Source organism: Coffea eugenioides, chromosome 10 (assembly GCF_003713205.1).
Source record: "Coffea eugenioides isolate CCC68of chromosome 10, Ceug_1.0, whole genome shotgun sequence".
Classification (NCBI taxonomy): Eukaryota; Viridiplantae; Streptophyta; class Magnoliopsida; order Gentianales; family Rubiaceae; genus Coffea; species Coffea eugenioides.
In genome coordinates, this window is record NC_040044.1 from 6,444,872 (window position 1) to 6,469,127 (window position 24,256).

Genomic DNA, 24,256 nt, shown 5'->3' on the forward strand with positions numbered 1-24,256 from the left:
ACCGGGTCCTTCTGCATTTCCAAACATATAGGAGTAATAAAGTAGCACTTTTTGGATAGAAGATTATTTGGAATTTTTTTAAAAATAATACTGTAGTACTTTTTTGGGATAATAAGAATAATAAAAAGCCATTGTCAAACACATGCGTGATATAACAAAATTTTGGAAAAAAAAAATGGCTATCCCAACAAAGGAGAATTCTTTGGACAAATAAATGAAATATTAGGAGACCAATTCTCTGATCTTGTTGGCCAGGAAAAATAATGCGCCATCCTAATGTCTCTTTCTTGATGTTACGTTGAGCTAATGCACGACTAATTACACCAATTGAAACGAGACCTCCGTTAGTGCTCAAGAATGATTATGGCCAAATCCATAATTAGCTGAAATGGATAAAAAGACATCTACTGATCAAGAGAATTTATTGAGGGATAGAAACAATTCTGAGCTTAATTTGTAGGCAAAAAAAAAAAAGATAATGTCACAGGCCATAATAAGCTTATATTAAAATGACAAAATTGCCCCTCCTATCCTATGCCCAAATTACATCAGGACTTGAAAAGGGCAATTTTAATATTTTGTGCAAAAATGGCCGTAGAACTGAAAAATGGACCATAGCATTAACAGCTGTCTAATTTGGAGCAGGACTTGACATCAGCACATCGTGAACCAAACTTTCAAGATTTTTGTAGGATGATCCACTCGGGGCAGTGATGGCTTCTTCTGCCAATTTCTTCAGTTCTGCTGCCTTCTTCTTCATCCCTTGTCCTCTATCTCCAACCATCAACTCATTTACAAGTTTCTCAACTTCATCGCTCTTCACATTGTTATCAATTTCCATAGCTGTGCCCAGATGATTGCAACAATACCAACAGTTCGTTTGCTGTTCCGCAAAAAAAGGCCAGCAAACCATGGGAACACCAGCACATATGCTTTCAAGTGTAGAGTTCCATCCGCAGTGTGTCAAGAACCCTCCAATTGAGGGATGTTTGAGAACATCTACTTGAGGGCACCAGCTTGCTAATAGACCCCTTTCTTTAGTGTCCAAAACGAATTCTGGAGGCAAAATTGCAGTTTCTCCAATGACTAAATCAGGCCTAATGATCCAGAGAAATGTCCTTCCACTTTTAGCAAGTCCCCAAGCAAATTCAACCAGTTGCTGGGGGGTCATAACTGTGACACTGCCAAAATTCACATAAACAACTGAGTTAGGCTCTTTGGAATCCAGCCACTCAATACACCCTAGTTCTTCTTTCCATAGATTTGATCCCAAAGATTTCAGTTCATTGTCTGGAAGTTGATCCTCTATCAGATGAAGAGGACCAAGGGTGTAGACCGCTGGCAGGATGGAAGAAAATGCATCTAAAACATCTGGCTCCATTGCATCAAAAGTATTCAGAATAAGAGCAGATGCATCATGAATCTTCTCAGCTTGATTAATAGCAAAATTCAACATAATATCGTTGCGGTCTGTGGTTCTAATGAAACTTGGCAAGTCCTTCAAGCGTATTCCTTTCATTCCTGGAATCCAATCGATTACTGTAGTATCTAGATAACCATTTGTTAAATAACTACAATCTGTAAAATGAAAAAGAAAAAGGAAAAAAAAATCAGTATCAAATCTTGTAAAACAACTTTAAATAATTTCCCTTATAGATGACACCTTTTAAGTATTTTGTAACGTCTTGAAGCCATTTAAATTGGTACACTTTTCTAACACATTCTGTTATTGATTGAACTAGTATTTCTGAAATTAATCATTAGTTGATTTATACGGTACCTTTGAGTGGTGTGTAGCCCTTTTCAACTAGATTTCGATAGTTGAGGTAAGCCATGACACCTCCAGCACCAGTAGTCCAAAAGAAGACATCAGGGATGCCTAGTTCTCGGGCAACTTCAAGAGTGAAGCTCATGATCCCATCAGATACGATGCAAGAAACTGGAGGGACACCGGGACTACTATTGAGCCTAGTAACGAGTTGTCTGAAAGGTGCCAAGCAGTTCTTGCTAGCGGAATCACAAAGGGAGGGGACATCTTGGGTGGCATCTGCATCTGAAAAAGGAAGTCCATCTGGAATGGTTTCAAATTGGAAGGACGGCAGGCCGTCAAGAGCGTTTTTCCCCCTTGATTTCAACAACCTTCTCTGATTGAATTCCGAGTGAACAAAGGTGATATGGAAGCCTTTGTGGTGAAGAATCTTGGCCAATTTGAACATGGGATTTATGTGGCCTTGTGCTGGAAATGGGATAAAGATTGCATGAGGCTTTGGTTTAGTTGCAGTTTCCGTAGATCCCATCTTGCTTTCAAGTTCCAACTTTGAGCTACCCCGATGAGCTGAGTGCAAGAAATAGTAAAGCAAGGTTTGTCTTAGTGCCGCTTACGAGTTGCATGGGGACGCCATAGGCGCTGTTGGGACAGGCGGTAATGTACATAAATAAAATATTTCATATATATTTAATATAACAAATATAATATTTTTTAAATATTATTATAATTATATAATTATAACATACCAAATATTATAGTAATAAATACAATAATTAAACAAAAACGGACATAATAGAACCGTACTGGCCCCATGTCACTCATGCTAGATGCATACATCAAAGGAGGACTAATAGAATTAAAAAGATCTTTACCAAAAAAGAAGAAAAAAAAAAAGAGTACATAATGTAGACTGTGTGCACGGTATCCCAACCTTTTAACTAGACTAATTTTTTTAAGATCGTGTAAAACCTTATTCCAAGAATACATAGTAAAATAACACACAAAAAATGATTACGGAATTTGCTAATAATAATCAGACTACGGACCGTGGGACTGCCCGCGAGGGCGAGTGGTGGTCCTCATCATTGGTTATCTTCTCGTGTTTTGCTTGTCATATCAAGGCCTTGAAGTCGTCCCTTCATTATTTGTGATCTGAAAGAATCCGCTAATAATTGGAGAGAAATTTCAGCCAAGTCTTTAAAAGGTGCAAACTTGAGTTATGTGAGATTAAAAGGAGACGTGAGTTTGATCGATATCGTGGCATCAGTGCCGTGATGAGGCTGGGATTGGGGGGCTTTAGTAGAGGGGCCGAGGATCTAACGCGGTTTTCTCTACCTTGAATCATGTCAATTCATGTCTGAACAATTCTATCCATACCACATATGTGGCAACGGAGTCCACGGATAGTCTAACTTATTCTGTACTAGTATGATAGTTATCGGTAAGTCCGATAATCGATTTTCGTGTGTTATATTGCTGTGTATTCTTGGAGCAAAACTCTACACAATCTGAAATACTCTTGGGTGAAATATATATGTGTGTGTGGCAACGGAGAAATCGGAAGGCAATGAACGGTGATAGCCCATTGGACTCTTGCCGATTGCCGACCAGCCGGAAACCACTCTTACACAGATATAGTTGTAACAACATGGATTGAATAAATTTTAGAGGAGGGTATAAATCGTGGACAATTGAACACACTCTAGCTTAAAATTCAACTTGGGTACTCGTTAGACAAACCCATCTTACCATTCGTATGATTTTGTAGTTTGGTTGAGTTTTGACCATTATTATGGTTGTTGAAACCTGTAACGGTTCCAATATGGTAGTAAAAGTTTGCATACTTAGTACCGTATTAGTAGCTATTAAGTGGAATCACATGCCTGCCAAATTTGGAAACTCACTTCAATCTCTAATCCGCCGAAATTTGTTAGGAAGTTGATAGATAGAATGCAGATGCGGCTCCCGAAATTATTGACGTTGCAGACTTAAATTTCAACTAATGACAAGAAAGCAGGAAAACAGAGAGATGATGTGTATTAATGAAATCCGATCCAACAAGAAATAATAATGTCGGCCGGGTTTGGACTTGAGATTTGAAGTTGGCGAAGATATTCACAAATTTTTTTTTTTTTTATGTAACTGGAGGTGTGTTTACTCACTTTCCACTTTGCAGAAAATTGCAAGTGGTTAAGTAAAAAAAAAAACTAAATGAAAGCTATTCCTATATTTGTATATTATCTCCCTCAAATTTAATGGATCATATTTCCAGAGGTTGTCAAGAAGCGTAAAAAGCTAGCATACCCAGTTATATATGAAAGACAATTTGTACGTTTTAGTATACAATTAAGAAAAACTGTAGAAAATGATTTGAAACAAATAAAAATCGGTCAACAGCAAGTTTCTTTGCATAATTATTTGCTGAATCTATCTGCATCTTAATAAGGAGTTTGTTGTGGAAATTCAAATTTTCCCACATAGAGAATGCTAATTGATGTAGTTTTATACGATGTTGAAGTATAATTAAGTACAGTCATTTTTGTTGATTTCTTTTCGAACCAAAAAGATTAATACGCATTAAAGTGAGAAGGATGGATTTTTTTTCGTATTTAATAGTTGTTTACCATCTCAAAGTTACTATATATAAGCTTCCATGTAACTCAGATAGGGAGGCTTGGCTTGAACTCGGTCAAACCGTGTTCGAGCCAAGTCTCGAGCTACTCGAGTATACATTTGAGTCGAGTTCGAGTCAGAATTTTGTAACTCGTCGAGCCATATAATTTAAATAATATATATGTATTATAATTATAAAATAACCGTTATGGATATAATTTATACTGAATTTACAAGTAAGGTATCGAGTCAAAAAGCTTGATTACTCGACTCGATAAGGCTTGACTAAAGGTCGAGCCTTATCGAGTCGAGTCTCGAGCTTTTAAAGATTTCCTCGAGTCAAGCTCGAGTTTGAGATTTTTCGACTCGATCGAGCTCGAGTCGAGCTCGACTCGGCTTGATTACATACCTAAACTCAGATGGTTTGCTTAACGTGTTAAAAAGAGAAAAGATTGTAGCAGAATTATAAGCATTTTTCACTCGTTCGAAATGAAAATTTTGGGACAACACAAATGGTAATGCAAACTATTGGCGTTGGATTAATCACCGTTAAAATGGTCTTCTTTAACGATCGGAAAGAGTTCCTAATCTTGCATCGCTAGAGTGTTTACTGTTCTTCACGAGTTTCAAAAGAACCAGGCAATACAATTTCCTTTTTTTGTTTTTAATTGAGACTCTAATCCTTAGAAGGTAATGCTGAAAGATGAATCAAGTTACTCGATGCTCGAATGAAACTCAACTTGATAAGAGTTCGTTTAATCTTGATTCGCTAATTTGTCAAGCGAAACTTAAATAGCTTTTTATGTTCGAAAACTTTTAAATTTGATTCAAGTTCGGTTCGACAACTAAACAAATCAAAACTTAAATAAAATTTCAAACTCGTTAAAACAAGCAAATAAATTTAAATTTAAATATTATGATATTCAACTGGATTAGACTCGTTTATACCCATATTACAGAGTAGTGCAAAGAGGAAAGGACTTGAAGTAGAACTAGAAACCTCCCCCCTTTTTTTGTGTGTGTCAATTAGAACAAGAACCTTGTTCTTACCTAATTAATGTATTCGGCAACATGGTTGAGTCTTAAGAACCGGGTATTACAATTCTTCAATGCGTTGTGGTTCCTCAAATGGTTCAGGTTGGGCTGATCTAAGCTAGGCCCTTTCACTAAAGTTTTCTTCAATCGTAACAGATTGGGCTTGAATGAGCTTGCCAAGTGGGCCGATTGCAAATGTGAGGGTTATTGTCAGTGTATTTAGGTTGATTGATGCCAATCTCAGTCCATTTAATTTGGGCCTGGTGTGTCCTTAATACCTCAGCACATTCTTCACCGCTTTAATTGATCAATTCCACGAACCAACCAGTAGAAAAGCCTCCTAACTCATGTTGTTAAATTTAGATCGTGATTCTGCAAATCTCAACTATTACCCCTTCTTTTTTTTAAAATTTATTTTTTAGCTATCAGAAATTGGAAATCAAATTTCTCAATTTTTAATTAGAAGCACAAAATTAGAAGCACAAAAGTATTCATCAAAATTGAAACAACTCCACATTGGGACTTGCCGGTAAACCAAGGATATATTGAATTCGATTAAAAGTCCAAATAAATAGTATGAAGCAAAATCCTCGTGGATTTACCTGTTGTGCTTGTACCTTGAATTTACTGTACAAATTTTTTTACTGTCAAAGATAATTAATTGATTGAGACGCTACAAGACTGGTCATCATGATCAACTATGAACTCTTATATGGGGACGAGTCAACTAAACAAAAAGGGAACGTGTCCTTGTACTTTCATGCAAATCAATTGCATCAATTGATGGAGGAGGAGGAGGAGAAGGGCCATGACCAGAACCAAAGGAAGCAATATGATCTTTCAAAGACCTTTTATGCTTAAAGTCGGAACCGCACATGCAATGCCAACGTTTCCCACAATTCTTCTCATGGGTTCGCCAGTCACCTTTCACGGCCAAGCACTTGCCGCACTTTCGACAAGAAAATCGTTTGGTCCCATGTTTTCTCTTGTAATGAGTTTGCAACGTACGAAAATCCTTCAATGGTCTTGCTCTCGGATGATTTATGTTGTTCTTGCACCCTTCTTCACAGCAATAACATGGAATTAATAACATGGCTTTTGGTCGTGTTCCCTTCAACGATTCTGGCCCCTTCCTATATTGTGATCCGTGACCCCACATATGCATCTGCTAAACAATCATCCTAGGATTAATATTGTCACCAAACACGCACCCAAAAAAAAAAAAAAAAGTAGTAGAAAATTGATTCATATCCATGAGGAATCAAGGATGTAATAGGGGATATATACATATGAATATATTTATTTACCTGGAGATTGTTGTAGCGATTGAAAGTTTTGCTGCAAATATGGCAAGAAAAATGGGTGAAGCCTACGAGAATTTGTGCTCGAGTTGGTATCCAATATGGGGCGGGTGAAAAACCAGTTGCCAAATTTTCCACTCCTTTCTCATAATCATTTAAACTCAAGGAGGCAACCCTGGTGCAAGTACTAGGAGGACCAATGTGCAAGGATATAGTAACATCCTCTTTTTCATCTCCAAATGAACTAGGGTTCTTTTCAAGGTCCGATGATTTCTGGGATTCTTGAGAACTCTGGGATTTGCGTTCTGGGAAAAAATTGAAGTGCTGGATGATTTTGTGATCGGCAGCACTAGAAGAAGAGGCGAAGAGAGAAAGACTAGAGGTAAATGACATGTTTGAATTTGAGTTCTCCATGCTACTACCTTGTACTACTAGTGCAAAACAAAGCCAAAAGGAGTAGTACTATCATTAATGTTGAAATTTTCACATGCAAGGTGATCTTATAATATATAGTATTACAACCTCGGTTGAGTCTTGGTTATGATAACAGGTAAATTGAGAGGAAGTTGCGATTGGAAGGACGGTGGCGAGAGGGAATTAAATTCTACCTAATATTAATTCTGGTGGATTGAAAACAGCCTCCAATATTGCATGGGGGTAGTTAATCTCCACTGTTTTTACCACTTGACCTTTTTTGGGCATTGTAGAGCAAACTACTTAATTGCTACGGCCCCATGGTTACCATATATTGCATGCATGAATTTTACAGCGGTAGGTAACAAAACTAGAAAATTTTGCTAATATTGTTATCCCACTCTTCCTTAGTCCACCTTTCTTGTTACGACACTCATATATATATATATATGGATGCGTTTACATTAGGGGCGGGACTGCATGGCATTTGTGTTTCTTCCTTAAAATTGCTAATTATTGACTTATTTTACTCCTCACGGAGCAGTGAATGCGCATGTCTGCGTTTTTTAGTACAGAATTTGCATTACTTAGAAATAACATTGTGGGTGCATTGCGTGGATCAGCCATGTTAGTAAAACACTAGCTATTTTTTTCAAACGATTTGTTTTGGAAATGTAGCAGTTGGAGAAGGCAACCGTAAATTTATTGTTTTGCCCAGGCACAAAACGACTGTTTGGATGGATTTCGGTCTACCTTAGAACGTTCATCCAACCATTGTACGAAGAGCTTTTACATTTTCATCATGTTGCACAATATTCAAGAAATAGCTGTGTTAATAGCTTCTGGATTCTTTCTTTGTGTAGCACTTAGTTTGGCTTTAAATTATGAGCAATCCTATCTTAGATCGTATTATTGTAGAGGGAACGAATAAGTGTTTTGAGAATTATCTCTGGTAGAGCTTTCTTTATCATTATAATACACGTTAGATAATGTTTTCAACAAAGCCAACATTGCAAGAATGCGTTTGCTCGTTTGTTTGGAAAATTTTTATGATGAAACGATTTGATGTATTTGAAATAAAAAAATGATGAAAAAATATGATCACAAAAAATGTAAAAATTTTTCTTATGGAAGATTTCGATCGCTCATAGATTACAGATTACAGGATTATGGAACTTCCTCGTATGACTAATGTACTCAGTTAAGCACCTATTCGTACTTTAAAATCCTTCACGATCAAAACAATTAGATCAGAATCGATCTTTCCCCTCATCTTCTCCCTTATAGAGATTAGGCAATGCTTCAAATTAATTGCTACAGGTAATAATACTTACTCACGTAGAATACGTAATCGCCCCAAACACAAGCAAACAATTCGATCGTATTCATTCAGCTCCAATATAAAGTTCCACGCCTAGAGATTCTACAGACAACGAGTCTGCATCAAGACCATCATGTATGGTGAAACACGAAACCATACGCATTGCAATAGGACATGTGCCCGGTCTGCGGGAAAACTTTTCTGACGCGGAAACATTCGACTGAGGCCCCCTAGTTTCTTGAGTTTTTTTTTTGGTAATCCACCATAAGTACTATTACTAGATGGTCTTTGTTATTATTGGAGCTTGTAGCACTGAATAGAGAAATTCAATAGACATCATCAATACTTTGGCGATATAAAAATTAGTCTTTATTCCGGCTTGAAAGAAGGAGAGAAAGTTTATCAAGGAGTTACAGGATCAAATATTGGGATGAGTTTTTCTTCAGGATTGGGTTCCCTTCTCTTTTTGGTACACTAATATTAAAAAGACATTAATTGTCTCATAAGAAAATGAGGAAAAAAAATGAATGAAGAAATTCTTTACTTTCCGGAGGGGAAAAAAAATGGCCCTGAATTTGATTTAGTCTGTCTTCGCTTGCCATTGCTGTAGATTTCTTGGAGGAGGTCTGAGTCTGGCAAATAATACAGCAATGGCCAAAGGCTCGGACTCGAAAGAATTATGAATAGCTGAGAAAAGGAACCACTGGGGATTAATTATGGTCTGTCAAGATTGAGAATTAGCAACAATTTTCCCGCAGGTCATGCAATATAACATGTTTGGGTGATCAGCTTCTTAGGCATTTGGACTTTCTGAAGAGACCACCCCAGCTTCTGTTTCTGCTGGTGTTGTTGGGGTTGGCTGTGGAGTCGGTGAACCTGGCAACAAATTTTACCGCAGAATTAGCCTACATACACATACTTAACAATCAAAGAGCAAGATATAATGAAAATTACTCTCTTATTTTTAGTACATCAAATTTTGTATGAATTAAGGGCAGAGGGGTTGGAAAGTCTCACTGGAATGATACTTGTGAGGCAATGCTACATAGGCCCTATTTTCAACTGATTTTCAAAAACTTGATTTTAGATTCTGATCATTTTAGAAAAAAAGGTAATTTTATTGTGTTCTGAAACTGCTATTGATATCCTGATTTTGGTTTTTTTTTTAATCTAAAAAGCTGAAAATCAAAAGCATCTTTTTTGCTGTTTTTTTTTCTAATTTTCCAAAATCAGCTTTTGCACAATCAGAAACAGTTGAGAACAAGCCCTTTATATCCTCAATTTTTTGAGTCTAAAAACAATTAAGAATAAAAAAAAATGTCCATTTTGATACTTTTTATTTAATTTTTAAAATCAATTTTTACACAATCAGAAGCAAGCATCTGAGAACAAGGCCATTGTATCGTAAACCATGTTATATAGTAGAGGCAGTTAGCCTAATCTTTGCTCTAGGTGAATTTATTTTTAAGCAGCAAAGCAGTGACTGAATTTATTGAGGTGCCTATTTGCTTCCTACTATTTTGGAGGTAACATCAGCAAAAGACCTTCAATATTTAGCCTAACACTCATATTTGGAATAAAATTGTCATTTGAGTTTTATAAAGTTTATCCCAATTGAACTTGAAATCCTAATACTTATTTGTGATTAGTTACATTAAATAAATTTGAGAGGTTAGATTAATATAATTAGAAAAATTTAAGGGGTAAGTTGAGATTTTAACTTAAGACAAAAGGAATTATGAATTTAACCATGATTATTTTGCGGACATCGACGGGGGCATCTAACCCATTCATGGCGACATGGGAAACTTGGATCTTAGCCCATTTCCGTCCAGTGTGGAGTCCGAAAAAGCATTAGCCTGTAAGTTTAACCGGCCTCATTAGGGATTGGGTACACTAGGCCTTGAATTAAGGATGGCAATGGGGACGGGTGCCCGCGGGATAGAAATGGGCCCGGGGATGAGGCGGGGCGGGGCGGGGGCAAAATATTTCCCCCCGCTTTAAAACGGGGCGAGGGTGGAAAAACATACCCCCGCCGCATCCCTCGCATACAATAATATATATATATATATATATATATAATACAATCCTAAATTTTTCAAAGTTGCATCCTTACTTACAAGTACAACGCTAGTCAGTGTTAACGACTGCCGCAACAACTGAAGAAATTTCTTGGACTATTGTTGATTTGTTTCTAACGCCCCCCCTAAGACTAAGCTATCCAATTCCAACTTGTTTTGCGCCTAACCCTTTTTTATTTCGATCGATTCCCTTCCTCCGCACTGAATATAACTTGACTTGTTATACTTTATTTCCATCTTGACAGGTTTTTAATCTTATTTAACATTGTTTACAATTGTATTATTGTAAATGAACATTTATGATAAGTTGATTTCTCCCGCAGGAAAAATGGGATGGGGGGAGTTATTTGACAACGGGGCGGGGGGTGGGGGAAGGATCCCCTGCCCCATTGCCACCCCTACTTGGAATATTACAAAACCCCTTTTTTGTTTTATTTTATTTACTTTTGCTTTGGTCTTTATTTTCTATTACTAAGACATTTTTTTAAAGTTTTTTTTCAACCTCCCCACACCGTTCCCACCCCCAATTGTCAGATTCAAGATTCAAACTTTGAACCTGATAGAGAATCCTAAGAGTCCTCCGTTGGCCACCTATTACGAAGATTTTATTAAAAGACACTTTCTTTTTTTTTTACACACTTATTATAACAAGATAACTATACTTGTTTTTTTTTTCCAAAGACAAATTAGACATTAAAAAACACGTTGACCTTTATGCTATTTGAAGCGTTAAAATTTTACTGATTTAATGCATGCAGTTAATTGGAAAATAAACATAATGTACGCACATGATACTTGTATTTTGTATTTACTGTTCTGGAACGGAAGGTTAGAAATCATGGAAAAAACAGACAAGTTTTGGGATTTGGGGTAGCAGACCTTTTTTATGTGAAAAATTGAAAGTGCGATTCATTATTTAATTTTAATGCCGAGGATTCCTCAGTAAAATGAGTGAATTGAGTAAATGCAGACTGCAGAGAGTAACAAAAATTCACCAAGAAGCAAATATGATAGAATTTCAGAATTTTGTCTTGTCACCCATATTGACTTTTCAAACAAATGACTCAAGCCCAAGTCAATTAAAAACTATACTATGTTTGGCAGCCAAGTTTTTTATCAAGTTTATCTGTTATAAGTTTTTTAAAAACTTTATCTACAGTAACCTCAAAAAAATTTTCAAAATTTTTAAACTATACATTTCAAAATATTCAAAAAAATATATTTTAAAAATTTTTTTAAAAACTTTTACAGTAAATTATAGTAAAATTTTTAAAAAATATTCAAAAAATTCACTTGCCAAACAGACCATAGTTTCAGGTTAGGCTCCACCATTACAGGATCAAAAGACCTTATGGCAAACATTTGCAGGTGGCTACCTTTCTGTTTTAGGTCTCTTACTAGTGCCTCTAAGATGGCAGTAGGTAGCATAAAAATGCAGCTAAAAATGTAGCCAGAGTCAATATAGAATCCTTTTCTGTGGGCCTGTGGCATCATTACACACAGCCACTGGATAGTCTGGATTGACTGCAACTTCAGAACCATCCATTCCCTACCTATGAAATTCACATGCAGTCACTATTAGATTACACTTGCGCCTCTCTGGCATGACTTTCCCCAGTTTGACCCATTGAGGCCATGGCCATGCTGTGTCACAGCACAAACTGGACAGCTATGGTCACATGGTTGCAATTTGCACGTGGCCCCATTGTGCCTAACACTAATCTCACCTACTTGTACGTGGATTATGTGTGATGAATGCCTAGAGCTATGCTAGAAATTTCTTGTTTTGGATACTTTGTGAGGGTTTTGATCACAACTCGCAAGCCGTGAATGTGATGCCCTTCATCAAAGTTCTTGACTTCATGCATTGTACAGCACGGATGCAATTGACAAACTATAGTATTCATGACAAAAACCAAAAAAACAAAGAGGGTTGGGCAAAAATTAATACCATAATGTTCATCATTATTGTAGTATTTTTTGTGATATAATGTGATATATATAGATAATGCTTGCATCTGGAGAATTAGTTGCGTGTGAAAGTTAATTCTCAAGACAGTCGGTCAATTTTAAGGACTTGTTTAGGCAAGTCTTTCTTCAGCTAGTGAAATATCAGTGCTGTTTTTGTACTCGTAAAGGGGAAGGGCACAAGCAAAAACATCAATATCAGAAAGAGAAAACGAAAAGGAAAGAAGGGAAGAGTACTTACCAGTCGAAGAGGCAAAGGGATGATGCCTAGTTGGTTGTAATAAAGGAAGAGGAGGAGGAGGGGGATAAGTGGAGAAGGAGCCTTCCATCTGAGGTGGGTAGTACAAATAGGACGGGCCTTGGATACGCTGCGCTGGGTTTGCAGGAAATGTTCCCCTTGATGCTTGCATGGAATATCCGTAAAAATATGGAGACCCCATGCCCGAAGATGAAGGTCCATATAGTTGATGGTAGTATTGAGGTTGCTGAAGTTGTGGATTGTAAATTCCCTGCTCAACAATAAGAAACTGAATGTGGTTAATTTCTTTCTTTCGTTCTTTTTCTTTTGTTTTTCTAACAATTTGTCAGATCCATAATTCGAACCCTAAATCTGACAGTAAAGAAAATTCTAAGAGATCTCTTCTCCGACCACTAGATTCTTTCTTCCATTCAATTTCTTGGATTTGCTACCATCTTTGATTACAAAATCTCAGTCTAATTCATCAATTATTTCTTTGTTTAAACGGACTAGGGAAGGAGTACTGACTTGGGGATAGCCGTATTCAGGTGGGTAAGTCGCGTACCTGCCAAAAAACGATGTACAAAAAAGACATCAAAACAAATATAATTCTTGGTTGTGAAAATTCAACCCACATTATGAGAAAAAGAAAACCATGTGCACCCAATACTAAATGTATACCTTGCAAAAGCGTGCAGATCAGATAGAGGAAGGATATCATTGCACGGACAAAAACCAAAAAAGGTAAAAAATAAAAATAAAAATTGATGATGTATTATAAACTCATCAACGGAAATTTGCTTACTAATTTAACCCAAAAAATTTCTTCTTTCTAAAGTGAAAAAATGACTGGCTTACAGCTTACTCCACTCCACTTTTCCATTTTTTTTCCCCATGATTTTGGCAACTAATATGCCCTTGCACAATTCATGGTGTATGCCAACTGTGTGTACTAAGCTTGTGTAATCTGATAGCAAAAGGTCATTGTACAACGTTTCGATGGTAGCTAGCTAGTTATTGAATGATATAGAGTTGGTATTTTGTGACGAATGACGATAGTTAATTTAAAATAATTACTAAGAATTTTCTTCTTTTATGTAAATGGTCTTTGGATAACGTAAATTATGCATGATTTGTTAAAGCTACTAGTTATTAACAAAATTGGCGACCATCTAGTTCATCTTAATAAATATACTAAAAAGGCACTGCAATTCTATTCTAAAATGTTATACCACCTAAAACAATAAAATGAAGTAAAGTAGAGAAAATAATATAATATTATTTCTAAGATAACCAAGAATAAAATATTTCAAGAACAAGAAGGTTATTTGTCCTTGGTGTCTAGTTTCTTGGGTCGATAAAACAACAAGCACTAATGAACGATGCAACTGACATAAGCAGTCAAAGTTATTATTCTGTCAAACCCAAACATATCATATCCAAATTGCTTAACTGTTGGTGATTAACATCAATAACGCGTTGTTTAGCTGGTTCTTTTTACAAGTCCTGCCTGCCGTTACCGGAGGCTCCAATGTTCTCCAGATTGACATAAACATAAAGGCTGCAAAAAGGGTTCTATCTTTTCAACGTTGTTACAAATTTTCATAGGTTTCTTGGACAAGGTTGCCAATTAAAGAACATTCGATCAATAGCTTGCAAATGTTCCCAACTCAATAAAATAGACAAAAGAGTGAAGATATTAAGATGTTATTTTAGTGCTACTGATGTTTTATACTCTTGTCCATTTTCATACGTTGACAAAGAATTATTCCTACTAGCACAAAAGAAAGTGTTTCTTCACAAGAAAAAGGAAAAATGTACCGGAGAATGGAAGATCTCAGTGCCTTTTAATGCCATGTGGTTGTCTAAAGCGTTGGAGGCTTGGGGATAAAGACACACCACCAAAAAGAAGAAGAAGAAGATGATGATGATGATGACAGATGGTGAAAAGCCAAACTAATACACGACTGTTTTGACTGGTAAATGGGGCATTACCATATTGATTAATTAGAAAATTAAGTGGTAATTGATTACGTTTAGGGTCTCTTGATTTTTTTAAAGTTCCTGTGTCCTCACCAATGATTATGCCATGCCTCTTTCAGTAACCTCTTAAATGGAACTGTAAAGAATTTTTTTTTTTTGTAGGTAATAGGCCCTAATGGCATTATTTTGAAGGCCATTCCATTGGAAAAAAAAAATTATAGTATTAAAATGTGTAACTTTTATTCAAGAAATATAATGTGAAATTCATGAGTTGTTAGAAGACAACAGTAGGTTCAATGAGTACAAGAACAACTCATAAGTCGCTTTCCTTGGAATTCGTGCACATAATTTCTTTACGAGGGTTATTACCCCCAACATTGTCATCTTTCTTCTCTCTCTTTTTTAATTATTATTCATGTATATTCTTGATGGGGCCTAAATACAGATGACTCTAAAAAGACCTTGGATAAAGCAAAATTTTTGTATTTTTTTCAGAGGTCAGTGAAGCTATATTTATCTGGAAGATGGGTTGGATGATTCGGCGGAGGGAGTGTAAGTGAAATTTCAAGTTTTCGTGTCCTTTTCCTTACACTATAAAAAAATAAAGAAAAAAACTCCATTTATAGATTGATTGGCATTTCGAAAAAATTTTTGCTCTTATTAATTATTTCGCATGAATGCAATATGCATGTCCTCCTGGTGAAGCATAAATTTGCATGATTATGTAAATTTCAATTGAATCACAATGATTAACAAGTGATCGATAATCCATGAATCACAATGATTAAATAGAAGAAGACTTCGGCATAGATCATTTTACGGTAAATTTTTTGTTTATTTACACCTTACACTGCAGTTAGGATCAATGTGCACTTCGATTATCACTAATCATGTCTCGTTTAAATCCACCTAATACTTTAAACTGTGCTTATTTATGAGAGATAAAAGCTCGATGTAAAATTTATATCAACTGGTGTATGCTTTTGTGCTCGTAAGTACGCCTTAAGTGAATCTGATATTAATATGACTAGTAACACTATCCATTTCTTGAATGCTAAATCTCTCACTTAACCCAAATCATTGTCACATAATCTTATCATTTCCTGCTCTGACGATGACATTGTACATATTTATAAAGCTAGCACTAGTGAGATAACAGGTGCAAAAACAAGGTTTACACGTTTCTGCAACTGACAACTCATTACACTCGCCATTTTATTTATTGTTGATCTGCCAATACCAACTGCATTGAATAGAATTTCTCGTATTTTTCTTTAATTATTATTGGCAAATTATAAGAATACGACAATTTATCTAGGAAATTTTATCCCACTGGCATTACCTGCCATTTACATCTTTTTCTTTCTGCAGTACTTTCACATGGACCATTTCCTATCAGTATTATGGACTGGCAACAATGGCAGTGATTGAACCCAAAAAAGTTGATTAAAATTAAAGCCAAAAATGAAAGGAAAAAAAATTAAAAAGGGAAACTTATTACTTACCCATATGGTGGATAAACATAAGCAGGTGGTGGTGGGGGAGGCAATGGCGTTGGTGTTGGAACTCCACTATAGGATGATGAAGCACCCTGCTGCGCCATTACTGGTCCTCCTTGATAAGGATTTCCACCTTGTGTTCTTCCTAGAATTTAATTTATACAAATAAAATAATTTTAAAAAAAATCAACAAACCCTGATCACAGGTGAAATTTGTACTGGTGATCATCAATATTATTGATCTCATATAGTACTGAAACTTGAATGTGTATATGTACCTCGAGGTGGTGAAGGTCTAGGCCGTCCGAGCGAAGCAATATTACAATTTGCTCTTCTTCCATCGATCATCGGATTAGGATCAGCACAAGCCCTTCTAGCTGATTCAGGATCACGAAATGTTACCTACGACAAATCAAGAACTACATAAGCTATGATCACATACAATCAGAAGCTAGGTAGGAATTATATATGATTACTGATTAAAGGAGATGCTGAATTTGCTTACAAATCCATATCCTTTAGACTTTCCCGTGTTCTTATCTGTGATGATAACAGCCTCAAGAATCTCTCCAAACTGTTCAAAATATCTTCGCATTACATCGGTGGGTGTCTCCCAAGCTAACCCCCCAACAAATACTTTTGTGTAGGTTGTGTCACCAAATGGTGATCGATAATGCTGATAAGCCATGGCATTTACACAACAAGGACGACCATAGAACTCAAGAATTTGACCCCATGCACCTTCTTCTTGTTTTTCTGCTGGTTTCTTCTCCAAATATGATCACTGAAAAGAGCAAAAGAATGAAGAGGGGTGATAGATGGACAGTTGTAGCTGCAGGTCTTAGTGATATTGTTGCAGCAGTTGTTGTTAGTGTTTGATGGGGTGAGTAGTATACTTGTATCAAATGTTTTTAACTAAAAGAAGAAGGCCAAAAAATAAGGGGGTTGATGAGTTGATGGTGGAAGAGAGAGAGAGAGTGTGATCCGACAGGTGCAAACTCTTATTTGCTGTACATGAAATGAAAGAGTTGAGAACGGAAGGGGAAATTGTGGCTTTGTATATCCAAATGACAGCTGCGTGAATAAGAGCACTTTGACTCTGTCCTTCCCGTCCCTGCATTAATATAGCCCCCCTCCCCCCAATCAATTACTTTCCTTCCAGCATTTTTCTTGCTTCTGCCCTTGTGGCCTTGTGTCGTCTTCTCCATGTTTCCCTTTGGTTTAGGCCTAAATCTTACGTCGTTATACCTTAAGAAGATAAACGATCAATCTCACCATACTTTTCCAGTTTCCTTCCAAATTCTTGATTGACTAATGGAATACTTGACGATGATGTGTATTTGTAGTTTTTTAATCTGATAACTATACAGAATAATATCTCCATTTTTTTAATTTTCTGATATGTACACACATGATATTTGAACTTTCCTGCTCTTTATATCTCACATATGTACTCTTCATATATTGAGATTGTGGACCCTGTGATGAATGACCCGCTTGCACCAAGGAATAAAAGAATCATATTCCATCATTTGGTTAACCATAACGAATAATCCCTACTGGTGGTTGGTAAATGGAGCATTAGTCAAAGAAGATTATCAACGGGGATGAGCAGTTATCCATAATTCCACAACTTTTCCTAAAAGATTTCTGTGTATCATTGTAAGAAGATTCCAACATAACTTTTGGGCCGCGACATGTGAGCTGAGTGGTGATGTATTGGTTGGTTGTATCCTTTTTCCTTACAATACTAGGGATCGCTCTAAGTGACAATTGCATTGTGTGCACTGCCAATGGTTTTGGCTCGATTAATAAGAATGGAATCTTGTTGCTAATTAAATGTGAGAACTTTATTTTTTTAAAAAAAATAATAATGTAGAAGGACGCTCGAAAGTGATCTATGGTTGTGACAGTTTGTCTAGCCCGAAATCAACTAAACTATTATGTACATAAAAGGAAAATGCGTTGTGTTTATTTGGGTTTAAAAACTGCAAATGACTTGTTATATAACATTACTAAATTTAGGGTCTAGTTCACTTAGTAAGGATCAAAACCAACTCAACTATTATATATGTGTATGCATTCATTGAGTTTATTTGGGTTAGAAAAATTTCAATGACTTCTTACACAATATAACTAAACTTAAGGTCAATACAAATTAGTTCAATTAGTAACGATGGATCACTCACTTACGAAAAGTTGCGTATTCGAATCCCATTAATAATGTAAGAACTATGTTGGTGGTTAATCTATTAGTGTCCTTGTAAGTGGCTTATACTTTTAGGAGCATTTTCTGACCCGTGATAGCTACCACGGAATTCGAAACTATTTAAACTTTTATTTATCAAAAAATGAAATACACTAAACTTAGGACATACACCATAGTTACAGGTGCCAACCTCACTCCTAGCTAATGAGGATGGAGGAGAAGATTATGTAGCATCGCATTTAGCCCACGTCTATCTAGTGAAGGATCAAGTCAAGGCCCCTTCACGTTCACGGCTCCCATCATGCGGATATGCATCGGACATTTGAAAGTAAGCACTAGCTAGTACTCATGTCAAATATTAATCTTGTGGCTCACCAAATTGATACTCTAAATACTTTTAACGAACTTATGGTCATACATTTGATGAGCAGCTAACCATATTAATTTGAGCACAAAACGTACGGTTGCATAATGTGGAGACCGCTAGCGCCAAGGGAAAAAATGGGATTCATAATTTGTAACCATGGCATCCTAAATGGCACGAAACTGCCCCGGTAAAAACAAAAGTTAACTAAGTCTTAGTCCAAACCTTAATTAGCCGACCATCAATATTCCCACATGACCCCACGTTCCTTACTCACCACTGGTCGAATGTTAACAGCCAACCGTCCAAACAGCCGAAACCGATTGATATAACAGTTAAGATCGATCCCTTTTAACCCTATTGAAAAAGCCCGTGTCTATAATAGTGTGTATATATATATATATATTCACTCTGACAATCAATAAGATGAGAAAAAGAATACGTATCCACTTAATTGTCACTGGTCGGCTGTCAAAAAGTGAAAAGGTGGTCTAATTTGTTATGACATGTTTTAACAACAACATTTGACCTGTAATGAATCTTAACTAAGTTAATGGAATACCATGATGTTGGCTGTCCAGAGTTTCTCCAAAATCGATGATGAGTACTGCATGGGCACATATAAATACTACTCCAGTTGTATGTACGCCATACTATATTTTATGTACGACATTGACGAAATCTCCAATGGCCTGTGGCCTGGATGCGCATGTTTGTCATTTCATTGTTGTAACTTGGTAAAAGCTTTCGTTGTTGCAGGTAGGAGATGATGATATACATTACAGCTTTATCTATATATGATCAAATATACATTATGAACAGCTTTTTTTTTTCCTTGAAAAGTTGCTCTTTGAGGCCACCATAGGCACACACGCGCACGTAGCATGGAGCGAAAGAAAAAAGGGAAGAGAAAGCAGCGGAAGCAAAGCAAAATGAGGAAAGGGGTGGGAGTATTGGCCATTGGGGGAGGGCTGTGGTGGTCATTATCTAAGCTTGTTGCCAGCGTTAGGGACGAGGAGACAGCTAAAGGGTCCTCTTAGTTTATGTTGAAGTTCACTGTACAAGTCCGTGAACTGGCAGTCCTCTCCACGTGGGGTCCTGTCATGGTTCTTTGAGAACTATGAGCTGGATTTCATCTGCCTTCTTTTACCCCTTCTCCGGTCTAGGGTTTCTGCAAGATCGAGGCGTGTGTACTGTATAGTTTTTTTTTTTTGATAATACTGTATAGTTAGGTAATAACTTAAAAGTTTAGTGCGACTATTATACATGGTTGTTATATTTCTACTAAAATTTAGTGTATGTTTACAAATTAAGTTGTATTTATATGTTGAATTGATCCAGGCAAATAAAATTTAGACGCACAATAAAGTTATATGATAATACACTAAATTATGTAAAAAAAAAAAAAACAAAACAACAAATCGCATATGAAAATGATAATGATAGCCTTAATGGCTTACTTTAAATGAAAATGATTAGGATTAATTGTGGAGCACATATTTCAATGAGTGACAAAATTTGTTGTATTTAAACACGCTATGATCTTAGTATCTATATTTATTATATTAATACATACATCAATTGATTGTCATATATAGTATCAACATTAGAAGTGAAACTGACAGTGGTGCTGAAGTCCTGAACACCCCTTCTCCAGTCTCCACTCTTCCTCCCCATCCTACTACTCCTAGCAAAAGCTCCCAGCCTCTCATACAAGGATAAAAGTCAGGCAAAATATGTATACACCAGATATATATGAGTATCCAAGTTAATTTTTCTTGTAGTTAACTCGGACAAAATGGTTTAATATATAGAATCTCGAAGCTTATTTTGTGAAGGAGTCACATTCAAATTTTGAATTGGAATTATCGACTAGGAATGAAATCTCTCAATTCTGTCAAAGAACGAGTCCCTAGCCATAAATTGCTGGAAGACAACTGCATGAGAAGCCGCTCTGGCTTTAAAAAAAAAAAAAAAAAAGCACACTCTGCTCTTTTATTTCTGGCATACATATTACGCATGGGTGAGTCCCACGCCCACTAGCAGTCTTAGCTCCATTTCCAGCAAACGAAGACCAACTAATCGATGAGATGATATGGCTTTTTAATTTTATAAGGCTGCAATTTCCTTTTTTGAGTGGGAGAAGGCTGATTCCATTTTCCACATTCTGATATCTGATATCTCATTTCTTCAACTAATTAGGGTGTCCGGGATGAACCCTTTTTTCAAGGGAAAAAAAAAATCACCAAACACTTCCATCTTTGTACAAATTTGCATAATGATGCCAAAGGTTATTACCCGTAAAGATGTGCTGAGTCGTTGACAGTTATTTACGAGTAGCATCTTATAGAGTCTAAGGGGCAGAAATACACAGTTGCTATCAGCAACTTTTATGGCAATTATAACGGTTGCTCAAGAATTTGAGCAACATCCACCACGGTTCTACATCATTATGTCTCTGTCTAGTGTCTACCAACTACCCTCCTTTGACACAAAAACAAGCAAAGAACTCAAAAAAAGAGTCACAGTTGATTTAAGGGTTATATTATTGTTCGATCTTAGCCAAATACTAGTTACTTATCTGGATTCCACTAATTAGAAAAATATTTATTACCAAGAGAGAAAAAAAAAAACAAAAAAGTTCGATTGAATGACACTATCTATAGTCGTGCCTTCCACTTAAAATCTTTGGTTCGATGGAACAAATATATAGTTCGGTCTTGCTTGTAGACTAAATCACGTTTATCCTTATCCCACCTTTTCTTTGCTTTGAAATTAAGCATGATTTAATATGTTTTATTCCTTTTGTTTAATTACATTTCTGAATATATTGCGTGTTTCGAAGAAGATCATGGACTGAACGTTTTGTTTGATCAATTTAACAAAAGAGAAAGAAAACCAAATAAAGAAAATAGATTTGACAACTAATCGTGCCCTGCGAAATTTCCTCATTTAGCCATTAAGGAAGTGAACGTGTTTAAGCTAGTCTGAGTCTCCCATGTGAACATATGACTGTTGAATATCGGTCGGCCTGATTTTTCCTACATGGAAACGTACTTGATAATGTAGGAATTAAATTCTAGAGCCTAAATGTCGTTTGATTTTGCTAAATATTAATTGCAAGTTGAATAAAAAATACTCTTAAGTTAGTAATTGATCCATTCATTTGATGGCACCCATTGATAAGCCTAAGCCAGCAAACATTGTCGACCACCATGAGAAGATTGATTGCCAAACTCGAAATGTTCCTGACCAAGGGACATCCTATTTCTTCATTTGTGTGGAACAGGGAAATATGGGCTCCAATTGCCTTCTGAGCTAAGAGCCACAATATTCATTTGATCAAGAAGTTCAGCATCCAAATTTGCTAAAGCACAATCTAGTTGAAGCATACGTTTGCCATCCACGAATTGAATGAGAGCCATTTCAAATCAACTCCTCACTCAAAGGCGGAAAACCCTTGTTATGTACGCTTGGCAAATGGACAAAAAATGGACAATTTGTAGCCTAGCTATGTGATTAATTTCCATTATTCAGCAAAAGACTAATGCTCCCTGCACTATTTTATAAACTTTTCATGCAAAGGATTTGGTGTATGGTCTGTCAAGGATTAGAAGTGGTGATCATCAGAATTGTTTCGGGCACATGGCACTCAGTAAAAGATAGGGTAACATGTATTTGCCTCCCCTAGTGCTATACGTTTTGTGACCGGGTGCATCCGGGGCCTTAAATGTTTTTCTTATTTACTTTCATTTTGAACATGATCTATCCTCAATATTTTGATTTTCTTTTTCTTTTTCTTTTTTTTGGTATTAAGTCCTCAGATATTTATGGTAAAATATGGGTATCTCATGTTTTTTAACGGATTAATATTTCCTACACTGACAGTGTATACACCGTCAGCATTAGATGAATGACAAGTATGTAAAATTTGAATTTGAAATCTAATTTTCGCATATGTGTCACGAATCCAATAGTGATAGTGTATTCACTATTAATATATATAAAATTTATTTTTTTTTAATTGGTAGAAAATTGTTCCACCCCATGAGTTAGACTTGAAAATTTTTTTTCCTTGACTTTTTATTACAGCAAATCGATGTCCCCCCCACCCTTCTTGGTTACTGTTTAATTTATTTACTTGCTGTTTAGATTTTAATGCTGTTAATAGTACTGTAAACCACATTATCTTTTATTATTCAGTAAATCTTTGAAGATGACGCTTGATTTATTATGTCATTAATATTGTTAAACAACGCTAGTGAAGATTGCATGATTTCTTTATGACAAACTGGTTGCATGATTTCTTTCCGAAGAGCAGCTAAGAGAATAAAGAGTGGTATGACATTCTTGTCTTATTTAAATTGTGTAATTTTTACTCCTATCTTAATCGTTCTTTTATTATATATTAACACTCTGAGCGATTAGATACTTTATCATACTTTGGGGGAGGGTTGAGGTGAGCGGCAATATGGAAAGGATTGTAAGTAAAAAGTCATGATTTCAAGAACTTCCACTTATTTAAAAAAAAAAAAAAAAAAAAAACTTTCACGTAATTTACCCAAAAAAAAACACACACACACACACAATAACCAAAGAAAGAACGGAAAAAAGTAGAGTACAGGGACTGCTGCATATCCATTAAGCTCGTAGGCCGTAGCTGAGTGAAATGATGTTTAGAAATGGGTCATAAATTTGGACAACCCAATAAGCAAACAGATGATCGGGCTGAGGCAATGCTTTTTAGATCCTGATACCTAACCGCTGTGGAACCAATTTGCAAGAGGAAAAATGGAGAACTTTACTGTGGATACTAACCTGTGAAGTCCAATGAGATTCGAGGAAATTTTTAGGTACCAATTTGAAAATAATTATGGATAGCAAGGCGACGAAAATCGTGAAATAATTGGACTCGATGCCGAAGGAAAATCAAAGAATGCAAAGCCCAACAATAAGTAAGGAATTTTAACTCCCACGCAAAAAAGGGCTCAAGGACCAAATTTTTATTTTGGAGTTTTTTTGTAAGCTAATTTTTATGTTATAGTCAGGTTGAAAAATGAACCAAATATTCAATACTCGAGTTGAACTCAGTATGATAAGAAATCGTTCAAATTTGATCCGTCAATTAGCCAAATCGAATTTGAAAGCGTTTTATATTCGATAATATTAAAGTTCGATTAAAAGCTCATCTAATCTCGGTTCGGCAAAATAAATCAATTAAATTTAAACAAAATTTTAAATTCGTTAAAATAATTAAACAAATTTGAAGACTAGCGAGTGTAAGTGATAGATGGGTTGGATGATATGAGAGGAGAAAGTGTATGTGAGAAATCTCGAATTCTAATTCGAACCTGATAGTTACATTATAAACAAATTTAAAAAAGAAAAAACTTGAACACTAGGGTTTTTTGCTTGATTAGACTCGTTTATACCCTTATTAGAGTTTACCTTTTATAATATAA

The 24,256-nt window shown here is 36.0% G+C and overlaps 3 protein-coding genes across 3 annotated transcripts; all 3 read right to left on the bottom strand.

Moving 5' to 3' along the window:
- Window positions 1–442: 442 nt before the first annotated feature.
- Window positions 443–2,408, bottom strand: LOC113748746 (7-deoxyloganetin glucosyltransferase-like). The gene is made up of 2 exons (XM_027292292.1): window positions 1,781–2,408; window positions 443–1,578 (listed from the first exon to the last, which is right to left on the bottom strand). Exons 1-2 carry the CDS (start codon window positions 2,295–2,297, stop codon window positions 632–634), a joined length of 1,464 nt encoding a protein of 487 aa, XP_027148093.1. The 5' UTR covers window positions 2,298–2,408; the 3' UTR covers window positions 443–631.
- A 3,735-nt stretch (window positions 2,409–6,143) lies between these two features.
- LOC113750293 (protein TRANSPARENT TESTA 1-like) lies at window positions 6,144–7,131 on the bottom strand. The gene is made up of 2 exons (XM_027294289.1): window positions 6,724–7,131; window positions 6,144–6,581 (listed from the first exon to the last, which is right to left on the bottom strand). The coding sequence occupies exons 1-2, from the start codon at window positions 7,129–7,131 to the stop codon at window positions 6,144–6,146; spliced, it is 846 nt and encodes a 281-aa protein (XP_027150090.1).
- Window positions 7,132–8,837: 1,706 nt separating this feature from the next.
- Window positions 8,838–17,217, bottom strand: LOC113750079 (RNA-binding protein 38). The gene is made up of 6 exons (XM_027294000.1): window positions 16,727–17,217; window positions 16,500–16,623; window positions 16,228–16,366; window positions 13,268–13,304; window positions 12,743–13,010; window positions 8,838–9,328 (listed from the first exon to the last, which is right to left on the bottom strand). Exons 1-6 carry the CDS (start codon window positions 16,907–16,909, stop codon window positions 9,246–9,248), a joined length of 834 nt encoding a protein of 277 aa, XP_027149801.1. The 5' UTR covers window positions 16,910–17,217; the 3' UTR covers window positions 8,838–9,245.
- Window positions 17,218–24,256: the final 7,039 nt, after the last annotated feature.

What these genes read in the sequence shown, in the direction of transcription:
- LOC113750079 (XM_027294000.1), bottom strand. Translation starts at nt 16,909, where the DNA reads ATGGCTTATCAGCATTATCGATCACCATTTGGTGACACAACCTACACA. An exon ending in AGTCTAAAGGATATGGATTT is followed by an intron (nt 16,624 to 16,726) that starts GTAAGCAAATTC and finishes GATTTGTCGTAG; the next exon opens with GTAACATTTCGTGATCCTGA. An exon ending in TCCCTTTGCCTCTTCGACTG is followed by an intron (nt 9,329 to 12,742) that starts GTAAGTACTCTT and finishes ATTTGTTGCCAG; the next exon opens with GTTCACCGACTCCACAGCCA.
- LOC113748746 (XM_027292292.1), bottom strand. Translation starts at nt 2,297, where the DNA reads ATGGGATCTACGGAAACTGCAACTAAACCAAAGCCTCATGCAATCTTT. An exon ending in GGGCTACACACCACTCAAAG is followed by an intron (nt 1,579 to 1,780) that starts GTACCGTATAAA and finishes TTCATTTTACAG; the next exon opens with ATTGTAGTTATTTAACAAAT.
- LOC113750293 (XM_027294289.1), bottom strand. Translation starts at nt 7,131, where the DNA reads ATGGAGAACTCAAATTCAAACATGTCATTTACCTCTAGTCTTTCTCTC. An exon ending in ATCGCTACAACAATCTCCAG is followed by an intron (nt 6,582 to 6,723) that starts GTAAATAAATAT and finishes ATTGTTTAGCAG; the next exon opens with ATGCATATGTGGGGTCACGG.